This window comes from Chlamydotis macqueenii, chromosome 5, assembly GCF_036417535.1.
Source record: "Chlamydotis macqueenii isolate bChlMac1 chromosome 5, bChlMac1.mat, whole genome shotgun sequence".
NCBI classification, from domain to species: Eukaryota; Metazoa; Chordata; class Aves; order Otidiformes; family Otididae; genus Chlamydotis; species Chlamydotis macqueenii.
Genome location: NC_141560.1, coordinates 10,138,470 through 10,163,484, shown reverse-complemented (window position 1 = coordinate 10,163,484; position 25,015 = coordinate 10,138,470). Strand labels below are relative to the sequence as shown.

Sequence of the window (25,015 nt, the reverse complement as noted above, 5' to 3'; positions counted from 1 at the left end):
AAGAGCCATCGCAGCAGACCTCTGGCTGGCACCTCTTCCTGCCAGCCAGGAATGAGCTGGGTGTCTCCTTTCCAAAATCCTTGACGCAACTTAAAAGCCACTGGCACGGGAGCTGATTTGTTACGTGAACATAGAGCAGCAAGAAGACACTGATTGCTGTAATTAGGAATTAATCTAATTCCTAAGGGCAAATGGGGTGTATTTATTTCTCTTTAATTAGTTTCCTGCATTTTGTGGACCCGCCGTGTGGGCCGGGGAGCCACCGCGCTGCGATCCAAAGGCAGTGGAGTGATGCTGGAGTTGTAGAGAGTCTCAGTTCTTCTTGACCTAACATGGGACTAAACTTGCAGTTCTTGATTTAATCTGTCTGATTTTTATGTAATTACTGTTCAGAGGACCACTAAATCATCTGCTAGAAAATTGAAGTACAATTGGGCTGATTTGCTGAACCAAAACCATTAGCTTTCTCTGACGACCTCAGGAAAGTTACTGGGACAGAAGCTCAGACATGAAGGGGTGGATCCATAGAAGGATTTGTGCCCTTATGGGTTTGGGAGCAAATCTTTCCTCCCCAGGACAGCACTCAGCTCTCCTGGGAGATAAGCTTTCGTGCTCCCTATTCTCCAAGCAGAATAGCATGGGGCTGCCACTGCTTCCTCCACAGGAAGAGGAGGCCAGGGGTGCCAAACCCCTGCTCCCCAGGCGATGCCCAAAGCAGTCGGGCAGAGACACAGCCCCGTGCATGGATTCTTTCTGGTTGTGCCGTAGAAAGCGAATGCCTTTGCACGGGCCGAGTTACAGGTAGTCAGGTCGATGGGCCTCGGCTGGGGGCTGGGCCCACCAGGGTACAAGAGCATCCGTCCATTCACGAGCTGCTCCCGTGAGGGCTGGAGCATGGTGTGGGCACCGGCAACCACCTGCAGCAGCCAGGCAGGGCTGCAAACACCGCGAAGCAGCACAAGTGATGCACAGGAGAGGGAGTCGGGATCCAAACCCCCTTATTTTTCTCAGTTACTGCCCATCGCCACTGCTGTTTATGTGCTGTGGGGCTCGCAGAGGGACACTGCATCCCCAGAGCTGTTTTTTCTGCTTTTTAGCCCAATTTCTCTGCTTCTGTTTATTCTTAATGTGGGAGATGATGCAGCCTTTCTAAGAACACAAACATTTCTGGCATATCTCACAGGTCCATGCTTCAAATGAAACCTGATGGGAGCTGATAGCCCTTTAAATTTCTTCCGTGATTATGAGGATAGGAATTTGCAAGAGCAACAATCCTTTATTTGCAGAATTTTTTTTTCTCTTAACTTTTTTTTTTCCCCAAAAACCTGCTGTGAGCCCCATCCTGCTCCCAAGAACCAGATTAGCCACTAATCTTTTGAGGACTTGAGGATTAAACATCAGGAGTGCACGTAACGTAAAGTGAAATTCATTCACTGATGTAAAACCCATCATGAATTAATGTTTGTCTTGGATTGTATGAGCACACCCTCAGAGAGCTTCCTACAGCAGGATGCAAAGTCATTTCCCTGGATGTTGAATTGTTATGGTGAAACTGCCTTAATTAGAAAGCACATGGGCAAGCTCGTCTCTTAACTGCTGGCTGAGTTTGGACCAAGGGGCAGACAGATCAGTGTATCTCTAATATTGGTGGAGCTGTGTTCGCGTACACAAGGGTTGAGTTTCCTCACTAAGGCAGGAAAACCCTTGCTGTGGGCTGCAGTTTGGATCTAGGGGGTTCAATTCAGGGTAGAGGCCTCACGGAGTAAGAAAAAAAAACAGTATTTGAAGTGCAACTGCTGCCCTGAGCCAGGCAGGAGGCCTCTGCTAAAATAGGCCATGTTGAAATATTCACAATTTAGTAACAACTGGCTTTCTGTTAACACCTCCCGAGAGGCTGAATGGATGCCTTTTACAGCTGTGCCTCACAAACTCATTTCCATGTGAAATCTCGACCAGAAAGGCACAGAGATGTTTTATGTTAAAAAGAGCTTTTAAAGTCTTCAGAGCCTGCTTGGCCCATAGAAGCCGAGCTGGACTGAAGCTCAGCGGGACCTGGGGTGCCCCAGTGAGAGCAGTGGTCCCGTCATCGAACCCCTGCCTGGGGGATGCTGCCTGAACCTCCGACCTCTGCAGAGCAGCCCCTTTCCTAGCTGCCAACCCCGGAGTGGGCAGCCTTGGGTTGGAGGATGTCCAACTTTAGGCTGCCTTGGCCCTTGGCCCCTTGGCATTTCAAAGACTTCCGAGACTTGGAGTTTTTAAATCCCATGTGCCACAAAGCCAGGAAATCCTGCGCAGCTGATGCAAGGTGCAAGGGGCCATCCCCACCGCCAGCCGCCCCCACGCTCACCATCCCACCCACCCGGGGCCAGCCTTCTTCCTTTTTTTTTCCTTTTCTTTTTTTTTTTTTTTTCTTCTCCTTTCCTTTGCCAGATCATTTCCCTGCTTTGATCACTTCCTCACTCTGAGTCACCCCGTTCCAGAAGTGCTGTCTCGTGCCGGCATACAGATCTGCCGTTCAGTGCAAGGCTCCCTCCTCCCCAGCCCACGGGGCAGCATCACCCTTCCAGCGCCGAGTGAATGAGGAGGGTGACAAATGACATGCAAATGCCTTTCTACAGAAAAATCACTTGCTTGCAGCTTTCCGAAGACTGGTATTTACATACTATTAGACGCCAACATCCTGGTGAACTTTCTTAGAGCGTGCGATTTGCAGATACGCTTGTTTCGGGGATTTCGACTTTATTGACTGAAGGTTCCTTGGCAGAGAAGGAGAAAATGAGCTGGCTGGGGAGCCGGTCGAGAGGGATCCTTTGTGCCAGAGAGTGAAGAGAATAATTTAGCTTCAGCTCCGAGGTAGGAATTCTTTCCTGTCGGTTTTCTCCGTCCTCATGGCATCCTGTGGAGGTGTTTAAAAACAAACAAAAAAAAGCAATAAAAGGGTTTTGGCTCTCATCATATCTGTTTGTGTGACAGCTTCCTGCTAAGCGGGAGCCGGGAGAGTCTTAGAAAGTTACCACCGCACTGTCCGTGTTGCTGGGTAACAGTTTCTGCTTCTCATGTGATGCCCAAATCATCATAATAAATTGCATCCGAAAATGCCAAACGATGCTGGAATGGCTGGTGTAGGGTGGATGGGGGTGCTGTCTCTGCCGGAGCATGTGGGCGCTGGAGCAGGGAGCGGGGGACCGTCCAGACCCGCCTTGCGCCTCATTGGGATTTCCGTGGGATCCGGACCCAAGTCCCATTCCTTTCCAGCTGGGCTCAGGACTCCTCACTGGCTCCCATGGGTGGTGAGATGGGGGTGAGGTGTTTGCAGTCCCGTCAGCTGCAGCACAACCGGGAGCCAGCACCCTCTGCATGGGTTGAGCGCTGGCTACCAGCCGGCATCCCTCCAACCCAGAATCCGCTGTGCCTCCGGTGGCCTCCATTAATACACGAGGATGCTGCAGGGCTCGTATCCACCATGGAAAGCTTTTAAAATTGGTTCGGCTGACTTGGCACTCAAAGAGATAGGGAAGGCTCACACGTTGCTTCTGGCCAGGTCTCCCCGGTGGCAGCGGCCATTTCCAAAGCGAAGGTCTGACAGCTGTGCCAGCTTGATTTAAACCTGGCTTACTGGGTTAAGGTGAATTGGTTATTGAGCGTCTCAGACAGTGTTACTGTTGTAACAAAGAGTGGGTTTAAACCCGTTTAAAGCTAAGCTGGTGCAGCCTTTAAATATAAATAAGGCTTTAGATGCCACTTGAAGATCCTAACATAAACATCCCTGAGCATCTCACATGAGCTTGATTTGTACATGGTACCTGTAGCAGCCTGGTGATTTATTTACTTGTTCGTTTACTGCCGAGGAAGAAGGCACCAGTGATTATTTTTACTGTTGTAGTTAATCCCGCTGTAACCCCACCACTATCAATACATGCAGAATGGACACATTTACCACTTGTGTGAGATATCACTCAGTACTGTAGCTTGATTTGCCCAGGAGAGGAAAGCTGTGCTGGCACATGGTGTCCTAGTAGTGGTGGATGGGTCTGAATGAGGACAACGTGGTTTTCCTTTCTTTGTAAAAGAATAAGCTATACTGGCGTAATATATATACATTTATATCAGTATGGCCATGGTCCTTTTTGTCCATACACTGAAGTCCTTTTCTGGGGGTTTGCTGCCAGAAGAAGCCTCTGATACAGCTGCGGATAAATAGAATAAATAGATCTGAGGGCAACTGAAGCTGCTGGTTATGGCAGAAAAAGGACAGAGCAGTAGTTGATTTGCATGCTGAGCCTGGGTCGCAGCTAATTTTGCTGTAGTCTGTGGGGCAAACCATGCCTTTTGTTTGAACACCTAAATTTCTCACCGTACACTTACAGTTAGCTACCTGGGAGACTGAGTACACTACCGGTTCCTACTGATGCTGATTGGCCCACACCAAGGGGTCAGGTTGGTTGCTAAAATTTGTGGTCCCCCACACTTCTTTCGGTGCATGGGAGAATGATTTTGTTAAACTGTATGTACGCGAGCTGTTCAGATGCTGCATGGGAAAATACAATAGTGCAAATGAAAGCAAGAGGAAAGGAGGAACAAACCCATCATGCTTCTTGAAGTTGTTTTGGAAAACACAAAGCCAGGATGTTGTTTCTTTTTAGTGATTGAGTAGTCTGACATGTTGCAAAATACAAAGGCTCGGCATATTCCCAGCAGCAGAGTCGAAACTGGAACTACCCAGAAGCAAAACCTATCATTAGCAATCAGCCAGGCAGAACAGGCTCTGGAGTGCCAGGAACAGGCATGGAAGGGAACGGGGGCCTGAGCAGCAAAAAAAGACCTTTTCTTACAGGTAGGCAGTGTGTCCCACCAGCTTGGGCAGGGAAGCAGAGGGCTGCGAGGGCAGCACAAGGCATCGGGATGGTCTCAGACTTCTTCAAAGGACAGCAAGGAGCTGGGACCCCCCCCCCCCCAGTCCTGCAGCATGAGCAGCGGGTCTGCTCCCAGAAAAAATCAGAATGGTTTAGACCTGTAATTTTTCTCCCTTTTGTTTTCACTCAGTTATACTTAGCTGCCCTGAGAAGTCTCTTTTTACATGTCCTCCAGGTCCTTGCTGTGATCTATGGCATCCTGGAGGCATATAATAATTTAGACTGAAAGCTGTGCTGTTCAGCTCTGTTCTCCACAGGTTCACAGGATGCAGAAAGTATTGACGTGCCCTGATTCATCTCTCACAGATGTCGTCTCCCTAGGAGCTGACTTGAAGGACAGGAGGGCACAGAAAACTGAATCAGGGAAGCTCCTGATTAAAAAAGAAAGGAGGAGGAAATTTCATGAACTGAGTTGGATGGATGTAGTCATCACAGCCCTGCAAACCCCGTGATCCAAAAAGTTAGTGCCATGAGCCGCAATGTTGCTGTGGCTGGGTGGAAGAGGATGAGCCTTTGTGATGCCTTTCTGTTTCCCAAAGGAATCTCTTCAAATAAGAGTATTTTTTGCATTGATGCTTCTTTAGTTGTCATTCCCCATTAGACCTAACCAACTTCTGAGGGTGAGAAGCAACATGAGGAAGGGGTTGCATTTACCACAGTGAGTGTTGTGGGCTGTGGGGATCCTCACGGCAGCAGGCACAGATGCATGGTCAGGACATGCCCTAGGGAGCAGCACCCAGCACCGATGCCGAGCGCGTAGCTGGGAGGGCAGAGCGAGGGTGCTGCAGGCACGGTCGGGCACAGAGGCTGAGGACATTGCTTCCACCACGGCATCCTCCTCTATGGCCTGGGTAGCAAAAAGGAAAGCTCCCCATGCCCTTCTCCTGGCAAAAGGCAAGATGTATTCTGCCTTTTAATTCTGGCACCTTGTCACTTTTTGTCAGGGGACTTTCCTGTCCTCAGCCAGCATAGCCTAAATGGCCTTTCTGAGACAACCAGGTAGCTGTGTTCCACATTAATCCCTTGTATGGCTCACGCTGCTGAGATGCTTTACCTGCTAATAAGCTCCTGTGGTCAGAGATAAAAGGCGAAACTGCCAGCCCTTTAAGGGTGTATCTAAGTGGCTGTGCAACACTATGCTTCATGGAAAATATGGGAAGATGTTGCATTCATAATATATCACTCATATCTGTGTTTGTAAACAGATTTATCACACCATCTGCAGAATCATACTGCCATCTTCTCCATATTTATTTCCTTTCCATTTATATAGTACAGCTCCTATTTATTTTATTCCCTTTTTAGGATTAGATACATTAGCCGTCTTTACTTCCTCCCTACAAAAAGAGTGCACGCTCTGTGGGAAGGAATACTTAATCAATCCAATTTGTTCAGCTCAGTGCATAAAAACACAAGCCGGTGCTGTTTGGAGAGGTACCTGCCTGGGTTTGTTTCTCATCTCTTCACATCTGTGTGGAGCAGGTGGGGAGGAAAGGATAACTCAGAGCAAATCCACCAGTAAACAGGACGCTCTGTCAGTATTTCCTGTCTCCTGTTGCACTGGTTGAGCTTAATTTTCAGGAATCAGCTAAGCCTAAGGTCAGTAATGCTGTTATAATCTCTCTGTCTTTCTGTGGTTGATATGGTATATAATGAAGTGTTGGCATGACTGGGAGCAAAAAGCCAGCCCGCTTTGTTATTTGGTTCGATAATATCACTAAGGGGTAGCCACTTAGTGATATGCAATTTAAAAAAGGGATTTGCTGAGTATCAAAAGAAGTCATGCTGAGAGAGACGGAGCTTGCGGTCGGCAGCCACTTCTGCAGCCCCTCGGCTGGATAGCACAAGCCCCGGCACAGCTCCGGGCAGGGCAGAGCCTGGCCATGAGCCAGGAGGACGATCCTGCTCCAGGCTTTCTCACCCAGCGGGACCACCAGGCTTTTCCCTGTGCATGCACGGGGCCCAAAACCAGATTCTCTGCTTGGTGCACACCTTCACTTTAGGAGAGGAAGGAGTCTAGGCTACTAGCAGAGCCAAGAGGAAGGACGAGTCCCACGCAATGAGCCAGAGCTTGGCCCCGCTGCCAGCCCTTGGATTTTCCCCATCCTGTGTGCAAGAGTAAAAATATCCAGGACAGTCGATTCCCAGTTACCAAGGTCAGCAGGAGGCTGAGGGATTGAGGGATCTTGGGTCTTGGGGGAAGCCACCGAAGAAGAGGGCTGGGCAGGATGAGCCATACTCCACCCTGGTCGGGTGGTCCTCAGCTCTGACCTGTGCTGGTCTTCACCCACAGGCACTGGAAGAGGACCCCTGGGCTTGATGCACAGTATGGAGCAGGATTTGACCGCAGCCCCTTACGAGCACCTCTCCAGCCCCATGACTGTAAATTCGCTGCGGCAAGAGGTGTAGGGCACTGCTCTATTGCCAGGGCTGTGACCCTGGGGCAGGACATTTTTTACTTCTCTCCCTCCAGGGAGGGAGGGTTTCTCTTCTTTGCATTGAGCCTAGCCCACATTCCTGGGCTTGGGTGCAGAGGAGCAACTGGGGGTGACTAACTCCAACAAGAATTTTACCAGCAGTGAGTAAGGGCTCCGGGCTGCAGACAGTGATGACAAGCTTCAGAAACTCAAGCCTGTGCTTTGGCAGGAGGGTTTATGGTTTGGGTTTTGGATTTTTTTTTTATATGGTCCTTTTTATTATTTTTCAGCTATACAGTGTGTTCTCGGATGGTATATTCACAACTCCATGTTTTTTGATCATGACCGTCATTTTTTCAGACAACAGAACAGTGAACAACTGAGCGCTGGGCCAGTTCTTCAGCCTTTGAAGCAAAGGGAAACTCTGCAAGGGGTTTTCTCCAAAGCTCTCTCAAATATCCCATCTCATTGCACTTTCCGTCTTCCCAAGAGGCGTGTTTAGGCCTATAATATCATGCCCTAAATGCCTACTGCAAATTAGTGAGAAGACTTTTTGGCTGTGTATTCCCCAAGGTGTGAGTCCCAAAATGAGACTTTGGGGTAAAGAAGAAGCCAGCAGCATGGGCATGTGGCTGAGCTGCGGTGAAGCAACCAGGACCTTTCTCACCAGAAAAAATCACTAGGCAGACTTTAAAATAACAATATTATTTCCAACCGTTGAAAAACGTCCATCCTTTATCTTGGCTTTCTGGCAAATAAAAAGAGATTTTTCAGTTTAGATTTTTCAAGCCTTTTCCCTACACGTTGCAGGGCTGGAAACCCTGGTGCTGGAGCTGGTAAGGGAAAGTGATATTCTCCTATAATCCCTTAAATCCCCCAAGTTGTGGGTTTTGGGTTATTTTGAGCTCCATGCAGGCTCGCCAGCCCAGGGAAGCAGAGGTCCCGGTGGCACTGCAGGGAGGAGAGGTAGCATTAGCGGCTGGCTTTGAGTCCAGCAGGTTTATCCCCTCTCTGTGGGACAAACTGTCCTCTCTGGGAGCAATTCAGCTTTAAAATGATTGCATTCAGCTTTGCAAAGGACTTGCACTGCATAACTTAATCTCTGCGGATCTGAAAAATAAGAGTCCTGCCTGAAAACATAAAATTTGTCACCAAGGGTTAATTAGACTTGGCTTTGCTATTTCTCTGTGCTGAAACAGCTCCTCACCCTCCTTGCTGGTAACAGCATAGCTGAGACAGGCCATGTCCTCCAGGGAGATGGGCCTTGAAAAGATGCTCCCCATCTCCGAAAAGACGCACTGCTGTTTTCATAGCCTTGCGCTGCCACCCCTCCACTCACAACCTGTTGAGCTCTCACATTATCACGCACAAGCACAACATTTTGCAAACATATTTGCTATTACAGCAGACGGGAAGAGATTAAGCGAGTGCTATAAAACTAACCTCCGCATCAGTCAAAAGAAACAAAAGCAAAAAATAACAGGGTAATTGGATGCTCTTATGAGCAGGATATGCTCAAAATGACTTCTCCATCCCATTACAAATGCTTAGAAACTGCACAGCCTCTCCAGCACAGTGAGATTTTAAAGTGGTTTAATGGGCGTAAGGAGTTCAGAGCTGATAATGTCGCTTCCAACTTTATCCTTGTGCTGCATGAAAATAGGTAGTAGCTATTGACTGGTGTAAATTGGCTACTTTTAAAGCTGTATTTGCTGGCTTAGATGTGCTAAGAGTCTCTCTACAGATTTTTCAGGGCCTGAATATAATGTGTGTTGTTAAGGAGGGGACATACTGAGTTTCTTCTCAGCTGAGGACTGGTTCCAGTGTGTGCCCTACATGCTGGAGAGCTGAGGAGCTGCTGTAGTTGAGCTTTACATCCCGAAAACGTGGAGAAAAACCAGTGCTGCCGAAGGGTTGTTGGTCAGTCCAGACAAACTTATCACTTTTTTTTCCTTTCAGGAGAAACCATTCACAATGTCAATCAAAAAGGAAGGTGCCCACAAGAAGTGGGCTGCCCTGAAGGAGAAACTTGGACCCCAGGAGACCGACCAGTCGGAGGCCAACCTGGAAAATGCAGAGCCAGAGCTGTGCATCCGCCTCCTGCAAATGCCATCAGTGGTGAACTACTCTGGGCTGAAGAAGCGGCTGGAGAACAGCGACGATGCCTGGATGGTCCAGTTCTTGGAGCTGTGCGGGCTGGACCTCCTCCTGGAGGCGCTGGACAGGCTGTCCGGGCGAGGAGTGGCCAGGATTTCTGATGCCTTGCTTCAGCTCACCTGCATTAACTGTGTGCGAGCGGTCATGAACTCCCACAAAGGCATTGAGTACATTGTGAGCAACGAGGGCTACGTCAGAAAACTCTTCCAAGGTCAGAAGAGATCTTCCTGCTTCACCCATTGCGTGTGTCATGGCGGGGCTGGGACTTTTCTGTTGCTCATCTCCCTGCCCTGCACCAGGCTTCTTGCAAGTCGTTGAACACAACTGATTAATGAAATAGATCGTTTTCTTCTTTAAAATAATATTGGTTGGAAGTGGCATTGCCTTTGCCACTCAATGCTATTTAGATGGGTTCATTTCCACGCAAATGTCTTCATAGTTCACAGAGAAGCCAGGGATAAACCCAGCCTTAGCTGGGTTAGTTGTCAGCAGACATTTGCTATTTGGTCTTTCTGAGCCCCAAGGGCAGAGGGAAAGGAATTGAAAGGGTTTGGAGACTTGTAGCCTGTAAAGAAGAGGGAAGATGGCATGGTTTAGACTCAAGAGAGCCCATTCTCTGCATTGCTTGAAGATGCTAGGTAACTCCACTCACTTTCTCCTGCCATTCACTTGACTCATTGTTAGGTATGAAACTCGTCAGGGCATCTCTTAGGCCTTACTGTACAGCACTTAATGATGGTGGTGCTGGGAGGATAACTTCTGTGCTGCTCCACAGAGCTCAGATCACAGCTGTGCCCAGAAACCCTTATTAATAGCTCTTTAAAATGTATTTAGTCTGAAAGCTAGCTTGCTCTCCTCTTCAATTTTGAAGTCCTCTTCCTTCCTGTCCACCCTGTATTTTCTTAATCAGTGTGAAATACAGAGCTGGCATTTTTGGGCTGTGAAAAATAGGGGGACACCCTGGACTTTTCAGTGGTCAAGCTACTTTGTGCACTAATAAGGGAAAATGAGATGGTCTAATCCACTCCCTCCCAGCTCCCAAGATTCATAGAGACAAAGTGGTGGACAAAAGGGAATGCAAGGGGATTGGTTAGAACAATTGACCTACTTGATATGCATATTGGGTGTTTCTGCACTAAAAATAAGACTCATTAATTGAGGAAAATGGTTCGTCTGCTGTTCTAGAAAATACCCATATGTGAAAACTGGAAATAAAATGTGCGATTGTGAATGCTGAGATCTTGGCTGTTGTTGCAGCACGCCACTGGTACATGGAAGAGATGAACACCTACAAGCAGCACCAAAATGCTAGTAGGGTACCTGAACTAGCATCTACTGTTCCCACTAGAAGTTACTACTAGATATTGCTATTGGGATGGAATATCTATAAATTGAGATATTTTTCTTCTCATCTTCTATGTACTGGCTCCACTCCTTCAGTTTTTTTTTTCTGCCACTGGTCATAAGCCATGTAGCAGAAGACACTGAGATTCAGAACATTAATGTGTCATTATAAATTGGTTTTTGTTTTGTTTTGTTTTTCCTCCAGCACTCGACACAACTAATGTCATGGTCAAAAAGCAAGTATTTGAGCTCCTGGCTGCACTGTGCATTTACTCATCAGATGGCCATGCTCTGGCTTTGGATGCCCTGGACCATTACAAGGCAAGTGTTGGGCTGCAGCAGGAGGTACTGCTCTGCTCTGATACGTGCGGGTAGATCCATGTACCACAGAAAAAGGCTGGGAATTAAGGTCATTTCACATCATTTTGGTAAGAGAGACAGGGTTTTACAAGGTGAAATCTGTAGGAAATCTGGCCTAGTCAGTAGAAGTCCACAGTACTGCTCTCTGACTTGTCTGGACAGATGACTACCATGCACAAGGTCCTTTCTGACAGGAAAAGCTCTACAAGATTAGCAAAATAGATGGTGCCACATCCATGGGTTTCACTGGCCACAAGCCTCGGCAGGTGCATCAGTTAGCAGGAAGCATAAAGGGATCCAAGAGGAGTTTCACTGAGTTTCTCTGTGGAGCAGACCCTGCTCCATGATAGAGGAGTGCTGCTTTTACCTGTCTTGGGTGCAATAGAATAAATTGAGAGGTTTTAAGATACTAATTGTATCTAAGAACCTGCACCAGACTGTTAGACGTTTCTGAACTTTCTGAACAGAAATATCACTTGTGTTCTTAACAGAGTGTGAAGAACCAGCAGTATCGATTCAGCGTCATAATGAACGAGCTCTCCAACACAGATAACGTGCCATACATGGTGACACTGCTGAGTGCTATCAATGCCATCATACTGGGGAAAGAAGAGCTAAGAACAAGGACACAAATCAGAAATGAGTTCATAGGTAAGGATGTTTGTTACACTTAACTTTCTCTGGAGAAAATCAGTTGCCAAGCACAGGGCAGTTTTATTTTCAGATGTATCCATAAAGTGACTGAAGAGGGCTAGGGAGAAAAACTGCAAAAATATTAAAGGTAGAGTCCTTTTTTTGGTCTCCATTCTCTTCAATAACCTTTCTTTAACCAGATTTATTTAACTTTGCTGCTTTCCCATAGTTTTAATCTTTTTTGGCATCTGAGCAGCACTGTATCCCTTGAGCTTCTTCAATATATTTCTACAACCAATCATTTTATGTGGCTACATTTCTATAAGTTAAAACTCCTCATAAGAGGAGATAAGGTCTCTTCACCCTGTGTCTGCTCAGTTGAGCCATAGAAGCTGCCCTGTGATTCAGAAATACTTTCCAACTTCTTGAATACTGGGATCGCAGGTACTGTTGTTAGGATTCACCTCACGTAATGTGCACATCTGAGCTGGTGAGCCTGGGCTCCATTGCTCTCTGTGGAGAGCAAGGGACATTTGACCACACCATTCATCTGACTGATTTTGGATGTCTAATTCGGACTGAGGTGAGTCATGCCCCAGAAGTGCCTGTGTCCCTCAGTAACTCCAGGGGGATGCTGCAGTGGTTCACACAGCTGCAGACATGTGTACCATGGGTCTCTTCATCTACCAGATGACCCTACTCACTTTGACAGATGCATCTGGAGATATTTTCCCTTTTTCTCTCTGCAGAAAGTGTTTATGAGCATAACTTTATAAAAAGATCATAATAGATCAGTGCCAAGTAGGTCATAATGCCAGTATATCCATTTTTTTTGTTCTCCCAGGGCTTCAGCTGTTGGATATTTTAGACAAGCTAAGGTAAGGATCACTGTTTACATTTTCTTTTATAAATGAGATTCACAGTAATGTAGCTGTGGAAACTTAATACTTACCAGCCTTCAGTTGTGTGAAGTGAAGCGTACCTGGGCGGAGTGGACTTTGCCTATGTGCACCCATTTCATAGGAACCGGAGGCATTAGGTCAGTTTTAAGCCGCTCTTGCCAACCACAGTGTCATGGGAACAGCTGTTGGCACAGATGGCATTGGCAGAGGTGCTGGGCACAGATGCAGCAAGGCTCAGCAACGTCCTCGTTGAAGCTGCATTTCAGACTGAGCGTGAAGTGATGCTGTGGGCTCACTGAGCAGCTTGCTGTATTCAAAACCCCTTCACTGCTGGTGTTGGTCCCAGAAGCATCCAGCTAAAACAATTTACTAATTCATATCTGGGCACACCTGTCTTCACAGTTTCTTCATGTAAAAATCATGTTCTGTCAGAAACACCAATCATAAATTCTAGAATGCTTTATATGTGAGTTGTAGTTACCCATGTAACTGGAATTTCTCCGTCCAACCCCATAAAAATTAGAGAAGAGAAGATCTTTCAATACTGCCAACTAGCAAGGGTAGAGTTCCTGCTCTGAGTGATCTCAGGAGTGCTGAAAAAGTTGGCTTTAGAGTGTTCAGGGTTTTTTAGTCCAATTTTGAGTAACAGAGAAGGAAGTTTTTCAAACAGAAACATCACTGGAATATTTACAATTTATCTTGACTTTAAAAAAAAAGTTTCAAAACTATGGAAATGCCACTCTGTTGTTACAGCTCCAAGGAGAAGACCATACAAAGCATACACTGGGCCAGGTTATGCCATGAAAAGTCTCATTCATTTGTGTGTATGGCTGTAGAAAGAGGTACATTCAGTTCAGGAAATGATACACCGATGGCATTTGATCCATTATAAATAAGGTAGACTTGGGCAGTTTCAACACCAACTGGCTGGGTCTGAGAGGCAAAGAGATAAATGCCATTAAGCAAGAACAATCATCTGAAAATCGTGAAGGGCTCTCCAGTGAAAATGCGTGCTGTAATATTGCAGAGACATAGAGGAGGAGGATCTGCTTATCCAGTGTGATACATTTGAGGAGTTCAAGATAGAAGATGATGAGGAATTATTAAAGATATGTGATGGGATAAACATGAACGATCATCATGAGGTCTTTTCATCTCTCTTCAATAAAGTAAGTAGTCCCTCATGTAGGGCACAAGTCATGCAATGCCAAAGTTAACACACTTTGCTTGGAACCAGCCTTGCTGTGATGTAAAGCTGCCCTGTCTTCCAGGTGAGCCGCTCTCCAGTCTCCATCCAGCTGCTGTCCATCCTCCAGAGCCTGCTGCAGTTGGAACCATCTCATCACTCCAGCCTCCTGCTGTGGGAGTCCTTGGACGCAGTAGTGAACAGAGCCCTTTTGCTCGCAAATGACAGTAAGAATGACATATCCATCCAGCCTTGCACTCTCCTTTTGCTGTCCCTTGTCCCACCCCCTGTCCACAAAAGCCTTTCCCAAATGCACAGGAAGTAATCTATGGGACTTACTAAGAGCTGAACAGAAGCTGGGACAAAGCTACATCTCCTGCATAGGGTCAAGTCTTGATGCGAAGCCCCAGCCATGAGGATGCCAGTGAGAGCTGGCCATGTTTAGCAGGGGGCTCAGGATTCACGGTCTTCCTTTGGTGGTTAAGCCTTGAGGTTTGGGTCATGGGAGTCAGTGGGAACCTGCCCTTATTGGCATCCTGCCACTGATGCTAGCTAGTCTTGCTGGCAGGCATACTCAAAACAGTGGTTTTGGGCCAGGACCATGGGAAGGAAATTTCCTGGAAGCTAAAAGTGCAGTTGTATAAAGTGACAGCAAGGAGTGGACTCTGTGGCTCCAGATCTGCTGCTTAGTGAGGGTTGAATAGCATGAACTAACCTTTGGGGGCCACCCCTTTCTCTGACCCTGACTCATTTCTCTAGTCCAAGGGAACACAGTTGAAGAAGTCATTGAGAGGCTGCTATCTATCAAGAAACATCCAAACAAGCAAAAGCGAGCTGAAAACCGTCTGTCTGGGAGTGCAAATGAAGGCATCCAGGCAGAGCTAGAACCGTGTACACGTGCAGCTCGAAGACCAGCAGGATCATCAAACCCCTCTAAGGCACCAGCAACTCCCCTAGGGCCACCCACCAGTGAAAAGATCTCATCCTCCCAGCTCACAGCCTGCTCTGCTTCGCTGGAAAGATCTAACCCTCCATCCAACACTGCTCCTGCCCCGGCACCTCCACAGCCACCACCTCAACCCCCACCCTCTGGCATAGCAGCCGTGACCCCCACATCCCCCGTGATGAATGCACCTCCAGCCCCTCCACTCCCTGACATCCCTCCACCCCCACCCCCATTGCCCGGCATGGCAGATATCCCCCCTCCTCCTCCCCCATTGCCTGGCATGAGGGGCATTCCTCCACCCCCAGCCCCATTACCTGGCATGAGTAGCATCCCTCCTCCTCCACCCCCATTGCCTGGTATGGGAGGCATCCCTCCCCCTCCACCTCCATTGCCCGGCATGGGTGGCATCCCTCCACCCCCACCTCCATTGCCCAGCATGGGTGGCATCCCTCCCCCTCCACCTCCATTGCCTGGCATGGGTGGCATCCCTCCCCCTCCACCTCCATTGCCTGGCATGGGTGGCATCCCTCCCCCTCCACCCCTTCTTCCTGGCATGGCAGGAGAACATATAGAAGCTGTGGTGGCCTCCCAATTCAGCTGCCCTCTTGGCGTGGGCAGACCTCCACGCAAGACAGTGAAGACGCCAACGTTGAGAATGAAGAAGCTAAACTGGCAGAAGCTACCTTCCAACGTGGTGAGAGGTGGGTGCTTCTGTCATAAAGTCACTGCTGCTTTAGGGGTGACCCAGGGGAGAAAACACTATGTTTGAGTTTGTCAAATGTGGTTGGCTCCATTTAGATATAAAACTTACCTGATTTCCATTACACCTGACCTGCAGAGCTTAAATAAATATAAGTAGCTGAAAACCACTAATATAATAATCATTCCAATTATTCCAAATAAATCAGTAGTTTGGAATAGCTTGCTTATAACTAAAATCCTTTGAATTTAAAAGAAGGGAGGGATGGGAATATTTCACTAATCACCATGACGTTCCTTAGGCTTAAGTTCTCAACAGGCTCTGATCTGGGTTCCCCAGACTTTCTTCCCCAGTTTATCTGTACTTACATCTGAGTATGTTAAAGTCATGAGTAAGAGTGCAGGTAAGGATGACATCACAGTTTGAGAAGGACACAGAAATAATTGGAGAGATGTGAGAATCATTGAGTTAGCTCTTGATTTTTGGGTCACATTTCCCTTTCCCAGTGGATCCAAAGAGGAGCATGAAATGTGAGAAGAAGCCAGGACAGGCAAGGTCAGCTTTGTCCTAGGCAAGCAAGGCATGCACTGCATGGAAGTTTGCATAGGTGAAGTCTAAATAAGGCGTGTTTTCAATCGCAAAAGCAGTTAATTGTTGGGATTACTTCAGCAGAGACTTGTACAGGCACATTTGAGTGATGGGTTTTTTTTAAAAAAAAGATGTTGAAGAAAGTGCAGTGGGAATTAATTCAACCAGTGTGATAGCCAGCGTTATACAAGGAGGCTCAATTATAAAATTAAAAAAAATGGAGGAAGGTCACAGTCAGGAAATGTCCAGGTTGTGGCCAATCCCTCAGCTAGCGTGCAAGGAAGCAAAAATAACATCAGCCATGGGATTAGGAAAGAAATAGCCGAGGTCCTTCTCATGCTGGTCTGGTTTGCCTGCTGTGGAGGAGAATGCAGTTGTATAGGGAGGGCCGGGGCTGTACGGCCTCTGTATGCCCAGTGCTACATCCCCTGGCCAGCACAACCAGGGGTAAAGCACCGGGTTTAAGTACCCTTCACGAACTTTGGATCCTGCCTGTGGGACTTGTTCCTCCTGAATAACTAGCATTCATCCAGGACTAATATGTCTTTTCTTATTTCATTCATCTCCTGAGAGGTGTCCCTTCTAGCAACTCACATTGCCCCAAAAGCCAGGAGCTTTCAGCTGTCCCTGTAGCCAGTCTGAACATCTTCTCTTTTTTCAGAAAGTCACTCAATGTGGGCTTCAGTGAGCAGCAGCAGTGAGGAAACTATAGAGCCCAATTACACAAGCATAGAGCAGCTGTTTTGCTTTCCACAACCAACCCCCAAGGAGAAAACGGCCGCACCAGTGAAAGCAGAACCGAAGGAGGTGAGGAGGTCCCTCCCGTTCTTTCGCATAAAGATCACTGCAGACAGCTCATCTAATATGAGATATCTTCTTTTTCTTTAATGAAGATCACATTTTTGGACTCCAAGAAAAGTCTCAATTTGAACATATTTTTGAAGCAATTTAAATGGTAAGATATGGCCAGTTTTTGTGACAGTTGACAAAACTTTGAGGAGGTTTCGCATAGTATCTGGAAGGTCCTCAAAAAATCTGTTCTAGCCAATGTGCTTTGGTAATCTGTGTTACTGAAATATCTGAACATTTCACAGTTTCTTCTATACTGTCTTTAAAATACTGGGTTTAGGGGTTTAATTACATTTTTACCTATGACATCCCTGTAAGTTGGAAAAGCTGTTACATCTCCACATTACAGATAAAGTTGTGGCACAGACTCTTAGGGTGACTTAGGCTGTGAGACACCTCTGGAGTTGAAATTACTCCTCAAAACAGGGCCAATGGAGAGGTTAAGAATGAATTATTTTTTTTTTTAAGGTAATCAAATGGCCAGAGACAGTCATGTGAGTTGCAGGACTGATCTTTGGCCTTGAGTCACTAGACCAGGGCCAGAAACAAAATTTGGGGCATAGCAGAGGTCTCAGTTCTGAGTTAATCCCAGGGACATGTCATTCCTTTTGGTTTATTGAGGCTCTCACTAAGGAAAGCATGGAGCGCTTGCACAGATACATTTCTCGGTAGCATGTAGTTATGGAAGAGGGGTCTTTGGGTGATGGCTGACTCTGCTTCTCCTCCCTGCAGCTCCAACGAAGAGGTGGCTGCCATGGTCCAGAATGGGGACCGGACCAAGTTCGACGTTGAGGTTCTGAAGCAGTTGCTGAAGCTGCTGCCTGAAAAGCACGAGGTCAGGAGGAGAAATGGTACTCTTAGTTCACAGAGCTGAACGTGCAGTGCAGTCTTGATTCTTTATTTCTTATTAGATAGAAAACCTGAAGGCCTTCAAAGAAGAGAAATCAAAGCTTGCAAATGCAGATCAGTTTTATCTTCTCCTCCTTCAGATTCCCAGGTAAGGGTGTTGGTAATGAATCTCAGACCAATCTTTTTCTGGGTTTACCTCTGGGAAGTTTTAAGTGTCTTTATAGGAGCCTCACAGACAGATATGATGGATATAGCTGGTGGATTCCCATTTCCACCTTAGAGCTATCACTTTCCCCATTACCCTTAGAGGAAGGGCTGTTGCTGGTCCAGCGCCTCTTCTCCCTCGGAAGTAGCAGAAGCTGGCCCAGGCCCCAGGTCAGACCTGCCCAAGGAGGCCTCGTAACTTACTGAAAGGCAGTGCTAAATGCACTGCCAAGAAGGGGGGCCCCATATCTCACATGGTGGTCAGTCTTCTCTTTGCTGATCACAGTGCGTCAGCAGAAACTGCATCCCCACTGGTCCCCAAGGCAAGCGGCAGCCCTTCACCTCCCTCCACAAGCCACAGACACTGGTTTGATGTGGATGTGGTTGACAGTGATGTTGTGGGGTGATGTGGGAAGAGGACCGCTGTGCTGGCCAGGATCACAGTGCCTTTTAAGCTTTGAATCAATCTCCGTCCCTAGCTACCAGCTGCGCATTGAATGTATGCTGATCTGTGAAGAGACCACCGTTGTGCTGGACATGATTCAGCCAAAAGCTGAAGCCATCCGGAAAGCCTGTGAAGGTAAATGGCCTGACCTGATTTCTGGGTCTTATTTATGACAGGAAGCTGTAAACCCCAAAAAAAACTCCCGTAGACCTCTGCAATGAGTCTACCCAGCTCCCAGAAACTCCCTTGCAGAATATGGGATGCAGTTCTAGGTATCTCTGCTGATGGTCAAAGCCCTTAACAGGATTGGAGATCATTTTCCCTCACCCTCAGGCCTCTTTTTTCTGCCGCAGCTGTATTTCTCTGAAACATTTTCAGCAGTGAAGCATTGGAAGCTTGTCAGCCCTTTTAAAGGAGCTGAATTTAGACAGCAGGGCTGGCCCCATTACAGCTAATTCATCCAGCATTATTTGCCACATTAAGACTTCCTCACAGCAATTTTCTCTGCTGCCAGAGAACCATACCCCAAACTTCCCCCAGAAAGTAGTAATGCTTTAGTTTTTCCCTGCCTACAAATGGAACCAGAAGAGGAAGTTTGTTATTTTGGGCTATAAATTACCGATGCTCCAATTTTGTGAGTACATGGAGAGATTATGCAAAAGGTTTCAGCTTCCTATGGCAGAAACCTCAGGTCCCACTCCATGGAGAGCAGGACGCGCTTCTTGGCACTGTCAAGTGCTGCCTGTCCTAAATAACAGGTTCTCCCAGCTCCTGCCAGAGGGGCTTCTCCAGCTGATGTTACAGCTGCCTGCTGGGATTAATTGAAGCTTCCCCCAAAAAGTGTCTTCCAAGCAGCCCACTTGTCCTTTTGGAGCTATTCCTGCCTCAGAGCTGTGTGCTTCAGAGAGCATACCACTGCAGCACCCTGTCCTAAAAGCAAGGACAGGGACTGTACCCTTCATGCCCTGATAATCACCTCCACCATGCAAGACCAAGAACAGGGCGAGCACGTCTGGTTTTAGCAGCTGGCGGATAATCGCAGGGCTGTCAGAACTGGCTTCGCTGCACAGCTGAATGGAGTCTGCAGCATTAAGTTTACAGCTCAGTTACCCTCGCCCACACCAGGGTAAACTGGGGTACTTGCAGGGAAGGCAGCGAGCTGATGGCTGTTAGTGAGGATGGTCCAACTCCAGGTTATTTTCCATTAGTAATGAGAGACCAGATGTAAAGAAAGAAACATAAGTCAGCAAAAACTTTTACAACTCCTGGAATTGAGTCTGAGTAGAATCAGTTTCTCTGCAAGTTGGGCCATTGGGCTGCAAATCTGAAATACCAGATTTGGTTTGGTAAAATTCAGAATCTCAATTTTGATGCAGTTTAGGAAATGTTCTGGTGTAACAGAGGCTTTTGTTTAAAAGTCCTTTATATTTTTCAGATCTTCTGCACAGTCATCGCCTACCACTCTTTTGTCAATTGATTCTCAAAGTTGGAAACTTTCTGAACTACGTAAGGACTTCCTTTGTCTTATTCTCCCCCTAGCATTACCGTATGTGGATGATCTCCTTGAGGGTTGTAATTTGGATGGACACAGGAGTTACACCTGCTTTCTTTCTGTCTTGTAGGGAAGTCACACGGGTGACGCCGATGGGTTTAAAATCAGCACTTTACTCAAACTAACAGAAACCAAAGCAAACCAAACCCGCATTACGCTGCTCCACCACATTCTGGAGGTACCTCTGCCAAGTCCTGAGCGATAGGGAAGGGGAAGGACTTTATCACAGATGAACCTACTCTGCTTTCAGTTGATGCCACGTGCTTGTGTCTGTATCCTCCCTGGCTAGCTGCAGTGTCGCATGTTGGGAGCATTTGATTCACTTGGGCTGGTGGAGGCTGCTTGTGGGCACTACACAGGCAGCTCTGTATTTTAAGACTTGTTCTGCTTTCCTCCAGCATCTTTCCCCATAATGGCTGGAACTTCCTTTCTCATATTTGTGCAATCTGCACACCATCAGCTGCAAACCACAGAGCACATGGCTTCCAAAGCTATCCTGGCTGGTCTGTACCCATTTAGCCCTTCTGCTTTTCCACAGCCTCTCCCTTTTCCACCAGACTATGCCTGAGCTTTTCATGCTCCTCTCCAAGCCTCCATGGCTTTCTTATTCCCTGCAATGCTGTTTTTTTATTTTTTCCTTTTTTTTCTCCATGCTCTGCCCTGCTGCCTTCATTCACCAAAGTCCCTTGTTTCCAGTTACGCATGTTCAAGCCCCACTTTAGCTGGCAGTAGCTTTAGCAAGCACAGCCATGAAAGTAAATTATGCAAATAAGAGTCAAGCCATTTTTGATACCTTCCTGGGACCGTTTGATGTCAGACTGCTTCAAACCGCAGTCCTGCCTCCTCCCACGGCCAAGAGTAGGTGTCTCAGAAGAGGGTGGCAGGTCAGTTTTGCATTGAACTATGAATATTTCTCAGCGTTCAGCCCTCCTGTATGTTTTTATAGCCTGGAAGCAATGCCTTCCCCCTCTGAACGTGCGACCCTGTTTTGAATAGGGCTTGGCTCTGCGAGGCAAAGCAAACCGCAGACGGGGGCAGCAGCAGGAGGCGGGACAGTCGTCCATCCCGGGCACTGCTGCCCCTGTCTCTTCTCCCCACCTTCCTCTCTCAGCTTCTGCCACACAGCAAATAACACTTCTTTCTCTCTTGCACTTCAGGAAGTAGAAAACAGCCACACGGACCTACTGGAACTGCCAAAGGATCTTGAATATGTTTCAAAAGCAGCAGGGTAAAATTGTGTGTCACTTCCTTCTAATTAAAAACAAAAATAAATCCCATACACATCACCAGTGTAACAGGAATGAGGACACATGCAGCTGGTATAGCACATTAACAAGACGGCATCTTACTTAGTTTTAACCAAAAGATTTGGTTGATGAATGTTGAAACCCCCTTAATATATAATACTTCTACCACAGCTGGCAACACTTAGGGCTGAAATTTGCAGAGCGTTCAGTCAATGATGCCTCCCAGGCCCATCCAAAATCTGCACTGCCTTTGTGGTAGCTGGAGCTTCTGAAGGCCAGATACCCAGGAGCATTTCTGAAATGCCTTCAGCCAGAGAAAGTGAGCTGATGCTGAGCCCTGAGGGTTGAGGACGACCCTTCAAATAGGTGGGCTTTTTTTGAGGCATTCATCTACTTCATACATAAAGTTGTAGGTAGACCTGGCCACTTTTAAAAGTGCTGTGGAGGAAGGCTTTTTTTTCATGAGCTCGGACTGTAATTGGAGTTCAGAGCCCAGGTTTCAGTTGAGAAAAGCGGTGGGAAGCAGAGGGACAATGAAACTGCCAGCTCAGGCTTGTCCTCTCTTTGGGCAGCACAGGGTGCTGGAGTGTCAGCTAATGGAGGGGTTCTGTGTGATTTCAGAATTAATCTTGATATTATACGCACGGAGTCCAGCACCAATTTAAAGAAGTTGATGGAGCTTCAGCGAAAAGTCTTATCATCAAATGACGATGTGAAACAACAGTATGAGAAACTTATCCAGGTCAGTAATGGAGCTCCCTCCTATTCCCCACATTACACACACAGAGGCAGTGTGCGATACACGTGCAGCTGAGGAGGCTCATGAGAGGGAAAAATACTGCCACAAGGCATGCTCTCCGATTTGGAAGTAGGCTGTGATGCCTATTTTTTTTTGTTTATTTGCCATCTCCATGCCAAACCTAGACACCTTTGGTGAGGCCATTTCTTAAGGCCCCTGCCCCAGATGCTCTCTCCACTCTATTGTGTTGCTCCTCACTTTGAGTGAAGATGTTCACCCTTTGTGTGGATCAGCTTTTTCTTGGGATTAAGCTTTGTATTGAGCTTTCCATGTCTTGCTCAAGTCACCCCTGTAAACTGGCACAGCACAGTCACCAGGAGCAAAGACCATCTGCAAATCTTAAGTTTCTTCCCACCTTATAAGCTGTGCTGCAGTTAAAAGCCGGGGCCCAGAGTCCTGCTCCAAGCTCTTATGTTGACATCGTTTTTTCACTTCCCTCATTGTCCTCTGGATGGTGCTTTACTGTGTATATTAAATGCATTTCAGGATAGCATTGATGCCTCCAGAAAGCTGGAAGAAGAATTTGAAACCATTGAAAGGAAGAGAGAAGAACTTGCAAATTACCTTTGTGAAGATCCAAGCAAGTTGTCCTTAGAGGACATATTTAGCACCATGAAGACCTTCAGAGATCTCTTCATTCGAGCCCTGAAGGTTGGCATCTGCACACATGATGCTGAGCATCCCTAGTACTGGTGCATGGCTCTGCTCTGACAGACAGGGGTGGGACGGGCACCCAGATCTGGTAGGGGAGGGTGTTGGTTACGGCCTCCTCCTTTCAGCACTTTCCATGAGGGCACCTGGGGGAGTGTCTGATCCCTGCTTCACCGTATCCTCATGCAGTGCTGGTGCTCCTGGCCTGGCCCAAACCCTGGCGATATGTGATTTTGGTGCAACTTCAGCTGCAGATTCACAAAGATGCTTTGGAGTCAAGCATATAAATTTTAGAGGAAGGAGCTTGTAAAACTTGACCCTTTGATCCAACCTGAGCAAACAGGCTCAGAAAGGGGCTGTGTAGCAAAAAAAAAAGCCACCAGTTTGGAGGAAATTGTGGCTTCAATACCTTCTACTTTTGCCTGAGCTAAAGATCAGGCAGATCTGCATACCGGTAGTAGCTGTGTGAGGCAGATCACCATTGCCACCTCCTACTGAGATGTGGCAGAGTCCTGGCCAAGCCAGCAGTCTCCCTCTCACCCTCTTGGCAAAACAGCCCTTATTCCCCATGCCCATTTTATTTATTGCACAGGATAAGGCCAGAATTTCTCTTCCTCCTTTGCAACCATCTGCAGATCGTCTTTCTCTTCATCACCTTTTCTAGCAGGTATTTAGCCAACTTTCTCATGCCTCTGTTACCTCACTGCAGGAAAACAAGGACAGAAAGGAGCAAGCTGCCAAGGCAGAGAAGAGGAAGAAACAGCTGGAAGAGGAAGAGGGGAAGAGACAGAAAGGAGAAAATGGAAAAGTCAGTGAGTATCTGAAGGGGCTCCAAAAAAAAGAGAGATGGAGCTGATAGGAGCTCTTTGCTCGTCCTGCTTTAATGGACCAGTAGAGGTAATTTATTTGTGGGTTTCCAGGTGCCGGCTGACTAAAGGCTTTTAGGTGTCTTACAGCCATAGCTAAGAATTGACTTTTCACAGTTGCAGCTGGGCAGAGAAGTTAATTTTAGGTTTGCCGACTGAACAGCAGAGGAAAAGAAAACAAATTGAAATATTTCAGTTAACTTTTTCAGTTTCTAATCATAACTTTTGAACCCAAAATCTAAAAAGAAACATTTGACTTCTTCCCCCAGCAAGATCCCCATATGCACTTAAAAGGTCTCTCTTTATGACAGACTCCTGACATCCCAAAACTCTTGCAGATAACTTAAACCTGCCTTTCTCTGAATGGAAACGAAAGGCACAACGGAAAAGTACAATTGGAAGTTGAGAAGAAGGAAGAATCAAGATTATTTCCCTCCTTCCCTGTCGTCCTCCCCAAAAAAGGGCCCCACCAACACAGAATAGTAAACAGGAGGCGTGTCAAGGTCATGGTACCACCAGGCACAGGTCTGGGCAGAGCTGGTGCTACTGGTGCCAGCCTATAGCACCCAGACTTTGGGGTAAACCCCTTCACTTCATCCAAGACATGCTGTTGTGGAAGCACGGAGCACGGGCTGCTCCCAGGCCTGGCATCGGCCACTTGCTTTTGCCCAGTGGTTGCTTTTATACCAGGACAGCAGTACCTGCCCCAAGCAATAGCATCACTGCAGAGCATCCTCCTGCCCCATCTCATGGGTGGATTTAACACCCGTCTCTCTCTCTCTCTCTATCCCAGTTAAGAAGGGGGTGGTGAAGCAGGAGGAGGTGTGTGTCATCGATGCACTGCTGGCCGACATAAGGAAAGGGTTCACGCTGAGAAAGACAAAGAACAGACACGAACCGGATGCAATTCCTAAAACCTTGCCTGTGGAGATCCCAGAGGAGAACCAGTCTGGTAAGGACACAGACCCAACTGTACCTGCAGGTATTCATTCCCATCTGCCTCTGAGCCTGAGCCAAGCACACAAACGCGTTTGCATTTGGGCCGTTTTATTTAAGGACTCTGCAGCCAGTGCTGTGGAGAAGAGAAGCAGAGGGCCCTAAGCCAGGTCTGCCCCAGAATTAGCAGCAATTTGAAGCAGCACGGCCTTGTACCCATGCTGGTAAATCCTCCAAGAGGCACAGCCCATGGGTCAGACACAGTACTGTGCTGATGGAGCACTGTTGTCATCCGCAGATGAGTCCCCTCCATGCTATCCAGTCGCAGTAGCACAGCTTGTCACTGCCTTGGAGACTGCTGCACCCTGTCTCAGTCTACAGTTGGGAATCTAAAGTAGCCCTTAAAAAAAGACCAGAAACCCCTATTTGCAGAAGGACTCAAGTCCTTTAGGTGCTTGTTAGAGGATGCTC

The 25,015-nt window shown here is 47.3% G+C and overlaps 1 protein-coding gene across 3 annotated transcripts in view; it reads left to right on the top strand.

Annotated features, from left to right (window-relative positions):
• LOC104484422 (inverted formin 2) overlaps window positions 1–25,015 on the top strand; it is a 43,238-nt gene that overhangs the window by 9,350 nt on the left and 8,873 nt on the right. For all 3 annotated transcript variants that reach the window (XM_086748314.1, XM_086748313.1, XM_086748312.1), the window contains exons 2-20: window positions 9,290–9,698; window positions 11,037–11,152; window positions 11,683–11,842; window positions 12,669–12,702; window positions 13,754–13,895; window positions 13,998–14,139; window positions 14,672–15,559; window positions 16,808–16,953; window positions 17,040–17,101; window positions 17,728–17,830; window positions 17,907–17,992; window positions 18,528–18,628; window positions 19,929–19,999; window positions 20,116–20,223; window positions 21,203–21,273; window positions 21,914–22,034; window positions 22,578–22,742; window positions 23,452–23,554; window positions 24,402–24,560. In XM_086748314.1, the coding sequence (XP_086604440.1) occupies window positions 9,305–9,698; window positions 11,037–11,152; window positions 11,683–11,842; window positions 12,669–12,702; window positions 13,754–13,895; window positions 13,998–14,139; window positions 14,672–15,559; window positions 16,808–16,953; window positions 17,040–17,101; window positions 17,728–17,830; window positions 17,907–17,992; window positions 18,528–18,628; window positions 19,929–19,999; window positions 20,116–20,223; window positions 21,203–21,273; window positions 21,914–22,034; window positions 22,578–22,742; window positions 23,452–23,554; window positions 24,402–24,560 (3,172 nt within the window). In that variant the 5' untranslated portion in view covers window positions 9,290–9,304. The remainder of the gene's footprint in view (window positions 1–9,289; window positions 9,699–11,036; window positions 11,153–11,682; window positions 11,843–12,668; window positions 12,703–13,753; window positions 13,896–13,997; window positions 14,140–14,671; window positions 15,560–16,807; window positions 16,954–17,039; window positions 17,102–17,727; window positions 17,831–17,906; window positions 17,993–18,527; window positions 18,629–19,928; window positions 20,000–20,115; window positions 20,224–21,202; window positions 21,274–21,913; window positions 22,035–22,577; window positions 22,743–23,451; window positions 23,555–24,401; window positions 24,561–25,015) is intronic.